At 43.9% G+C, this 9,919-nt stretch overlaps 1 protein-coding gene across 1 annotated transcript in view; it reads left to right on the forward strand.

Annotated features, from left to right (window-relative positions):
• Nucleotides 1-4,696, forward strand: part of nexmifb (neurite extension and migration factor b) — a 79,867-nt gene extending 75,171 nt beyond the window's left edge. Inside the window, exon 3 of the mRNA XM_063000379.1 lies at nt 513-4,696. Within this exon, the coding sequence (XP_062856449.1) occupies nt 789-4,484 (3,696 nt within the window). The 5' untranslated portion in view covers nt 513-788 and the 3' untranslated portion in view covers nt 4,485-4,696. The remainder of the gene's footprint in view (nt 1-512) is intronic.
• The last annotated feature ends 5,223 nt before the right edge of the window (nt 4,697-9,919 follow it).

The raw sequence follows: 9,919 nt of genomic DNA on the forward strand, positions 1-9,919 counted from the left end.
AATTTTGGTTTAAACCATTGTTAGAATTCCTAAAACTCTGCCCTCCGGTGGTTTACATATATCAGCTTTCTTTCTTTCTTTTTTTTTCTTGCTTGCATTCTATTTAATGCTATAAATTATTTTTCCTTCCTTCCTTCTTTCTTTTTGTCTTAATTTCTTTTTTCTTGCTTGTTTGATCTATAATGCTGTATATTATTTTTTAATAAACAGCTGGCAGATGATAAGATAAAATATTGAGGTTGGGAGGTGGATTCAGTTTTGGTTAATAATGCTAATGCTGTGTAATTTATTAATGTATTTATGTTTACCCTGTAATGTGTATACATCTCCTCCAGCTCTCCGGCTGTCATGTACTAATTATTTAAAGCAAACAAACCCTCTCTCTTAGTGTAAACTACTTTCAGACCTATAACCGCTGTCTTCTAATGATGTGAAGAAAAATAATCATATCTTGCTCAGATTTTCTGCTCGCATTTTTGTTCCTGATGTTTTGTTTGCTTTTCTTCCTCTAGGATCACTTTAGCTGAAGCTGTATATATCTGAAGCTATATGGTGCTGCAGATGCCGTCTATACGTCGTCCTCATCTGCTGTATAAAGAGGTCGTTCGGATGGTCAGGGCGTGGCCTTGGTGTTAAGCGACTCCTGCCTTCAGAGCTCACCTTCACCACAGACTTTACCCGAGGCCCCTGCCAATGAATTTTTCAGCTGTTCCATAGCTCTTACATTTTGTGTCACCGAGGATGTGAGTGCCTGGTCCCGGGAGGACACTAACAAGCCAGCTTTCACCATGATGGAACCAGTGGGTATCTCTGGGATAACTGAGGACTACTTGATTCAGCCGAGCCGCACTCTCCTGGGCTGCATCATTGAGACCAAAGGTGCGCCGAACACCGAGCCGGGTGTCAACCTAAAAATGGCTGACGTGGACAGAGAGTTTGACGCTTGCTCCATGTCCAACATTAGTATGCAGTGCATGGGCATCAGCGAGACAGGTAATTATGGAGAGCAGCTCCTGCCTGACCAGCTTCTGAGCTTTGCCATGCCAAAGCCTCAGACCGAGGAGAAAAGGGATGCAGAAAAAACAGAAGACGACCCGGATCAGACCTCCAAAAATATGTACGAAGGCCTTCTGGACAAGTGCAACGGAGAGGACAGTCTGCTCACCAGTTCGAATCAGGACTGGGGTTATATCGAGTCTTTCATTAGCGAAAGCAAAATGGAGCTGCTGGACCTCTGTTCGAAAAACGAGCTCTCTGTGAACCTCTTCTCGGAGGAGGACGTCGACAACTACATGTTCGATGATGACGATGAGGATTCCACCCTCAGTAGCGATATGTGCTCGCTCAAGATCAGGTACGAGTCCTTCCAGGACAACATGAGGGAAAAGACGAATGTCCTTCACGAGGAAACACAGTTAAACTTTTTTCCCAGCGTCCTCGTGAACGATTCAAAAACGGAAGAAAACGTGGTTAAGAGCGAGGACGGAGTTTTAGATAAAGCTGAAGACTTAGCACTAGAAAGTGATAGTAAAGAAGAAGACGACGGCTTTTTAGAGCGCACGTCTAGCCCGAAAGTGAACTACTTCATCGATTCCAGCAACTCGGCCGACGACTCGGGGGAGTTCGGTGTCGACAGCTCCAGCTCCCGGTCCTCCTTTGAGAGTTTTCATGAGAGCAATCATAAGAACTCATTTTCTCGAAAGAATATCTGCTCCTCGAGCCCTCTAAACTACGCATTACGGGAAAAGAGAAAAGTCCGCTACAGCGACGACTACCTGTATGACGTCGACTCGATTGAAAATGAAAAGAATCAGGAAAAGCGCGAGCAGCCACCTTCCGGTCCGAGAGAGGAGCAGGACGACGACTGGTGCCCTAAAAAGAGAAAAAAATCCTCCCGCAAAGAGCCGCCTATGATCATCAAATACATCATTATCAACAAGTTCAAAGGGGAGAAACACACTTGTGTGAAGCTGGGTAAAATTGATCCAGAAATCACCACGGTAAGCCTAAACAAGGACGCGATTACCGAATATGAAAAATTGGCTCCTTTAAAGGATTTTTGGCAGCAGAAGCAAGAGGAGCAGCTCAGGCTGGCTGCCGAAGATAAACACAATTTCCAACACGACCGCCATCGACTGCTTAGTTCCAGACCTACGAGTAGGAAACACAAGCTTGCAAACAAACTACGGATTCAGAGGATTCAAACTGTGCAGCGAACAGACCTCAAGCAGGAATCCTGTCCTTCTGATCCCGTGCAGGATCCCGGATCTGAAGGAAACACGACCGCCACAGCAGCATCGTTAACAACATCGGCTACTGCCTGTGCTAGTACATTAGACCCAAATGGTATCGCACACACTGTTACCCCCAAGAGCCGATCAGAGGAGATGGAGGAAGGGCAAAGAGAAAATAAAATACTCAGAATGAGGAAGGCCAAAAGCGAAGCCGGGCTAAGGAGCGAAAAAATGAGAGACGTGGAGCCGGGCACTGACAGCGTGACGGAGCAGACTGATGCCTCTGATGGGGAAAAAAATAAAGACATGGCAGCGGGCGGCGAAGAAACAGAAATCAACTCGGATGCACACAGCCCTCTAAGTCATACAGCCTCTGAGGGCAATGAAAAATACGCCTACATGCCTACTCCCTGCCCCTCTAACGAAGCCACGTCATCAGATGTTGACACGAGTATGCCAGTTATCCCCGGAGGTTACCTTCAGACATTGCTAGACGCCTCCGATTCCTTGAGCGGCTCGGGCATCTCGCTTTTATCTCAGCAGACATCCAGGCAACAATCGATGGGTCTTTCCTTGGAGGATCAGGACTTTGCGTCTCTTCAGATAGCTCAGAGTTGCGTACTCTCCCCGCCGTCTGAATCAGAGCTCCAACAGTCGCCCCACAACTGCCCGAGTCTTACCCAGATGTGGCATTCCCAGCTTGGTTCTAATCAGCAGTTTGCTACTGATTTACCTGAGCAAACTATCCTGCCGAGTAACTTCTCAAACGCCCTGCCCATGCCAATGTCAGAGAATCTGCCAGTTCCAGAGTACACTCAGCTGAGTCTCGACGGAAACAGAATGCTTTATGAAAAGAATTACCTCCCCGAGCGGGCGTCGCCAGCCGAAGCGGAGTTTCAAACGTGTCAAGTTCCACGCATAGAGAACCAGCTTCAGTTTCAAAGAGGAGCTCTGCACGACGACAACGGAAGGCTTATCAGCTTCGACCTGGTCGGCTCGCTGTCAGCGACTCCCAGCAATTACCAATCGCTAAGTCTCAAGTCCCGCAACAAGGACGGAGACGAAGGCGACGTGAATGAGAACTTTCTATCTCACTGCAGTCCGAAACTGGTGACTCAGCAGAGTACCGAGGCGGTCACCCCACTGAGGGAGTCCACAGACTTGCTGGATATCTCCAACTTCACCCCGGATAAATTCAGACACGCGTCGCTGTCTGCAGAGCTCTCGCCCCCCGAGACGCCCAACCTGTCCCCGCAGGTCACCGGACGAGAGATGAAGACGGATGAAAAGCCGCAGGTCCTTCAGAGCGGTCCCGAGGTCACCCCGGAGGGTGGACCGGAAATGAAATGGTACTGCGATGTGATGGAACAGCAGGACAATTTAGGCGGATTTGCAGTCGATAATCGACAGTATCAGTTGCACAATTTTACTAACGACAACCAGCTGGAGAAGGATGTGAACAAATCAGAGTTTGAGCCAGCTGTGAACATCATCAACAGAGATGCAAAAGTCTCAAAGTCGAAAAGAAAGAACGGCGCCAAGCAAGCTGCAGGACAGACTCAGAGAAAAAGCAAAGCAACTAAACCAAAAGCTTCAAAGGGAGACAAGGTCAAAGCCCCGCGACAGAACTCCCGGGCATCCAAGAAACTAAAAGCCTTACTAGATGAAAAGAGCGGTAAAGCACAGATTGGTGACTCAGCGCAGCTGACTAATAGCAGTTCCGAGGACTGGCCAGGAATGGGCTTCTCCGAAAACAACAGCCAGACTGACTATCAACAAGAGTTCGAAGAGCCGTCGAATATCCTGTCTAACATCGTGTCAGGAATGGCGGAGGTCCAGCGCTTTATGATGGCCTCGATCGAGCCCACGTGGGGCCCCGCGGCGAACATCTCTTTACCTTCCGAATCGAACAGTCTCAGCTTAAAGACTCTTAAAATATTAGCAGGGACCGCGTCCGACCCCAAGAAGAAAGGGGCGTCGTCCGCCGGGGGAACCAAGGCCAGGAAAGGTGGAGGGCAGGGGGGCAAAAATCAAGCCAAATTCAATCCTCTTTTCCCTCAGTTGCCGCTCGGTTGTAACATGTTCGAGAAGTCCGGCCTCGGCGTCCCCGGGATGAACGGCCCGGCGCACAAGAAGATGTACCGCCACAAAACCAGTGCGAAATTCCCTCGGATCGAGAACTTTAAGGGCAAGCAGACGGAGAACCAGAGTGACATAGAGCTGATGGCCTCGTTTGAAAAACTGAGGTAATATTTCGTAACTTGCTGCTGATGCACGTCCCTCACCTTCCCCCTCACTTCCTGCTCAGCCCCGAATCTTTGACGCACCTGCACACTGACTCAAAGCCAGAGATGCATGGAAGTTCCCCCTTGCCCCACGTTACCTTATTTTTTGCCCCCCGCCGCCCCCTCAGAAGAAGATACGTAGATATCTTGCATGGCGAAACTCCTCGTGCTACCTATTGAGTGATTCTAACCTACAATGGCTGCATTTCCTTCTTGCTTTCGCTGTTTTATTTCCTTGTAGTCGTTTTGGGTTATTTTTGTCTGAAGAGAAAAACAAAACTCATGCAATGAGAGATGCAACGTTTATTATTCTTGGGAACCATTTTTTCTAATAAGTAAGATTTGCTAATTGTATTTGAAACATGTAGCTCTTTGGATAAAATGCTGTTGTGAGAAGTAAAAACAAGCACCCGTATAGATTTTGTATGCAAAACAGGTGAACCTCTCTATGCCGTCACCCTTCTACTGTTTCATTTTACGGTTTAAGATTTAACCAACATTTTTTTAAGTCCTAAAAAAGATTAATAGCACATACGGGGACTATTTTATATAAAATACATATCAAACGTTTTGTCCTGTTTTTTTGTTGTTTTGTTTTGTTTTGTTGTTGTTCCTACCAGTGGCATGAAATTTGATGATAATTTTCTTATTTCTTGCTTTTACTATGCTTTTACAGGAGTATTACTGGAACTTATCATAGAGGGACATTTCTAAGCCATGGAAAAATCACTTCTTGGGTGTCACAACCCAGAAATGCACTATTTACTGACAACACCAATTCTAAACATCAGTGTGCCAAATGTAAAACGTATTATCAGCACAGGAACGGCTCGTTTATCTGTTACTTTACTCTCTCTACACGTCTTTGGCGGACTGACGGAGATGACATTCCAGATTGTTGTTTTCATGTTTTTTTGTTTTTTTTGGGGGGATCTTATATTGAAGTGAAGAGCGTTTGCAGCTGACAGTGGTACAGAACCACTCACCGAACCAAAACAAGACTTTCCTCAAGGACTCGGACAAGGTATTTTTCTCTTACTCGCAAAATTCCATTTTTACCTCAGTGCAAGACGGCATTGGAATTCAAAAACAAAAACAAGGAGCACAGATGGATTCTGGGTACATTACACTTAAATAATGAGGGTAAGCATGGTGATGATCATATTAATATTAGAGTGAAGTCAGATTCACACAATCAGATATATTTTTATTTATCATTTTTTACTAACTGGTCAGGGCCGTGGTAAGTCCAGAACCACCTGGAAACTGGGCACAAGGCTGCATGTGTACAGGTATTATTAATTCCTTCTTAATGACTGCAGAGAGATAAAGCAAGCAAGTCTTTTCTTATAAAGAAGGAACTTGCGTGTGAATTATGTTTCAACCTAAAATTGCACAACGAAGGTAAAGTTCAGAATTTAAAGACTAGACTGTGAAAAGATTTAGTATTGAAGTGATATACACCGATCAGCCATAACATTAAAACCACCTCCTTGTTTCTACACTCACTGTCCATTTTATCAGCTTCACTTACCATATAGAAGCACTTTGTAGTTCTACAATTACTGACTGTAGTCCATCTGTTTCTCTGCATGCTTTGTTAGCCCCCTTTCATGCTGTTCTTCAATGGTCAGGACCCCCACAGGACCACCACAGAGCAGGTATTATTTTGGTTGGTGGATCATTCTCAGCACTGCAGTGACACTGACATGGTGGTGGTGTGTTAGTGTGTTTTGTGCTGGTATGAGTGGATCAGACACAACAGCGCTGCTGGAGTTTTTAAATACCGTGTCCACTCACTGTCCACTCTATTAGACACTCCTACCTAGTTGGTCCACCTTGTAGATGTAAAGTCAGAGACGATCGCTCATCTATTGCGTCATCAGTGGTCACAGGACGCTGCCCACAGGGCACTGCTGGCTGGATATTTTTGGTCGGTGGACTATTCTCAGTCCAGCAGTGACAGTGAGATGTTTAAAAACTCCAGCAGCGCTGCTGTGTCTGATCCACTCATACCAGCACAACACACACTAACACACCACCACCATGTCAGTGTCACTGCAGTGCTGAGAATCATCCACCACCCAAATAATACCTGCTCTGTGGTGGTCCTGTGGGGGTCCTGACCATTGAAGAACAGCATGAACAGATGGACTACAGTCAGTAATTGTAGAACTACAAAGTGCTTCTATATGGTAAGTGGAGCTGATAAAATGGACAGTGAGTGTAGAAACAAGGAGGTGGTTTTAATGTTATGGCTGATCAGTGTATAGTCACTGCAAATAAATAAATAAATAAATGTACTGGGCCGTATGCAGTCTTCTCCTAAAGTTTCAACAACTCTGGAAATATACTAACATTCTAACACGTAATATTTGATGTTTGTTTTTCCACTATGTTAAATTCAGATGTTATAAAGGTATCAGGCACTAATATTTAAAGAGAAAAATATAACACATATCTAAATGTGTTTCCTCTTGAGGATTTGTTACATTATTTTTACTTAGATGGTGGATTTTCAGCTGGAGTGTCCAAACTTTTGCTTTCGGACTTTATTAACTGATTAAACAATGTTGTGTGTAATATACAGAAACACTGATTGCAGAGCTGATGCAGGATTTCATTAAAATATCACTAAAAGATTTTAAGAGTTTTAGATGATGTAAATGTATTAAGTACTATTAAGTACACTGGAGCTACATGCTACATTTTTTACCTACATTTGTGAACATCATATGTGAGTACCAGGATTTGATTGCACCAACTGGTCATGTTGGACTCTACATGTCACACCAACTATAGTTACACAACAATAGTAACAATAATAGTTGTTTAGCAAATTTCCAAAAGTAATAGGCCTAGAAGTAAAAACAAAAACCCACAATATCATAATCAAAAATGAAAAGAAACAACATTTTATAAAAATAAAAAAAGATGAGGCCACTCAGGTGGCGCAGCGGTAAAAACACACACTAGAACACCATAGCTGGGATTTCGAATACATCGTATTGAATCTTAGCTCTGCCTGCCGGCTGGGCTGAGCTGCCACATGAACAACGATTGGCCTGTTGTTCACATATGGGTGGGATATTAAAAGCCAGATAGGGTCTCTCTCATAACTGATGCAATTATGACCTCTGCTGGCTGATTGATGGCACCTGCACAAAGACGAGGAAAGAGTGCTGTCAGGGTGTGTCTCTCCGTACACAACGCTAAGCTGCACTGCACTCGTCAAAGTGTAGGTGATAAGATGCATACGTTTTCTGCCCATGTGTCTGAGTGGGCGTGGGTTAGCTTCGTTCTCCTCAATCAGAGCGGGGATCGGCATTGGTGGAGAGGAAGCATGATGCAATCGGGCAATTGTACGTGCTAACCAGGAGAAAAAGGGGAGAAAATGCATTAAAAATAAATAAATAAATAAATAACAAAAGAAGCTGCTAATAAATGTACAGATATAGAAGAGAAAATAAAAACTAAGAGCTTGGGAAGTGTCCATTCACAGAATTCTTCTACAGCTTTAAGCTTCGAATAGATGTGAATAATAGTCACTTGTCACTCAGTGTAACTTTTTAACACCCGACAGATCTTCCCAGTGACCCTGTCCACATTTGGTCCGACCTCAATATCAGCACTGAGAGTCCAGCAAATGTAGCCTGAATTTATTCATTTTAAAAGTACCTCATATCACCACTATTAACTACAGTGACCCGACTGCAGTCTGACCCGACCGTCATCTCTTCCTTTGGGTTTTTGCCATTTCGGCGTGGATGGAGAGCTTGTCAAAATGCTTTCGGTGTGATCCGGGGAACAGTGACATTTTAAAAATATCTGTTTTTATGTGGACAGGGTCTCAGCAGGGATAGCTTGTGAATTTTGTTAGTTAATTAGACAAACCGAAAAGCGTGAAAAACTGAAGAAGGAACCAGTTAAAATTGTGATGAGTTTCTTTGGCTGTGAAAAAATAAAATGACAAAATTACTCTTTAAAACGACTTTATTTTGGCGCCTGTTAGAGCGTTAATAATGAAGTATTTTAGCATCTTACTGGGGTTTAAACCTTTTAGGGGTAAATACACCAACCAGGCATAACATTATAACCACTGACAGGTGAAGTGAATAACACTGATTATCTCTTCATCACGGCACCTGTTATTGGGGGGGATATATTAGACAGCAGGTGAACATTTTATCCTCAAAGTTGATGTTAGAAGCAGGAAAAATGGGCGAGCGTGAGGATCGGAGCGAGTTTGACGAGGGCCAAATTGTGATGGCTAGACAAATGGGTCAGAGCATCTCCAAAACTGCAGCTCTTGTGGGGTGTTCCCGGTCTGCAGTGGAACAGTGGTAAACCGGCGACAGGGTCATGGGCGGCCAAGGCTCATCGATCCACATGGGGAGCGAAGGCTGGCCCGTGTGGTCCGATCCAACAGACGAGCTGTTGTAGCTCAAACTGCTGAAGACGTTAATGCTGGTTCTGATAGAAAGGTGTCAGACTCCATGCCTCGACGGGTCAGGGCTGTTTTGGCAGCAAAATGGGGACCAGCACAATATTAGGAAGGTGGTCATAATGTTATGTCTGGAGAGACATCAGGGACAGAATCAGAACTTTACAGTATGTTTGATTCACTTTGGTGTAAATTCTGTGTAATTTTCATGCTTATGACCTGATAGAATCCACGTTGGTGCAATCAGAACTGTGATTTAATTCTACATCGATACAGTATGCATTTAATATCAAGATCTGATTTAATTATGAACATAATTAGACATAAACGAGCGTACAGTAAATAAGAGAAAATGCCTTAATGTCTCGACATGCTTGATCACGACTCCCAGATGTATTTTAGTTTTGCTCATTTGTTGTGTCCGGCTGACCGTGTTTACGGACGAAGATGTTGGTGTTGATGGCACAACTGCACACGGGCACTCGTGCCCACTTCAATGCCTTCTTTCATTTCCGATTGAATGTACTCGTTCTCGATTGGTACAGTGTGGCACTGTCGAGCTGCTTCTTCTTCCTGATGTTAGGAACGTAAACATTCCCTCACCGATGCGACAGAAATCTATACATATCTATAGCAGAGAAGATCCTAATCCTGATCCTGATCCTGATCCTCTGTTTGTGAATGTAGGAAAAATATATGAATGCTTATGTTTGATGTATTCACGATTCCTTAATTTCCTTATTTGACATGGATCCGGGGTACTTTTCGATCAAAAAGATTATGAAGCTTTATAAATATTGTGTAGAATTGATATCAGAGGGATTATTAACAAACTCTTGACATTACAAAAAAAAAATACTGTATATTTTTCTCTGTGCCAATTTGTAAGATATTTTGTAAGTGTATATTTTTCTTAGAAAGTGCTGTGAAGTATTAGTGTGTATGTGTGACCTTTT

This window comes from Trichomycterus rosablanca, chromosome 8 (genome assembly GCF_030014385.1).
Source record: "Trichomycterus rosablanca isolate fTriRos1 chromosome 8, fTriRos1.hap1, whole genome shotgun sequence".
Classification (NCBI taxonomy): domain Eukaryota; kingdom Metazoa; phylum Chordata; class Actinopteri; order Siluriformes; family Trichomycteridae; genus Trichomycterus; species Trichomycterus rosablanca.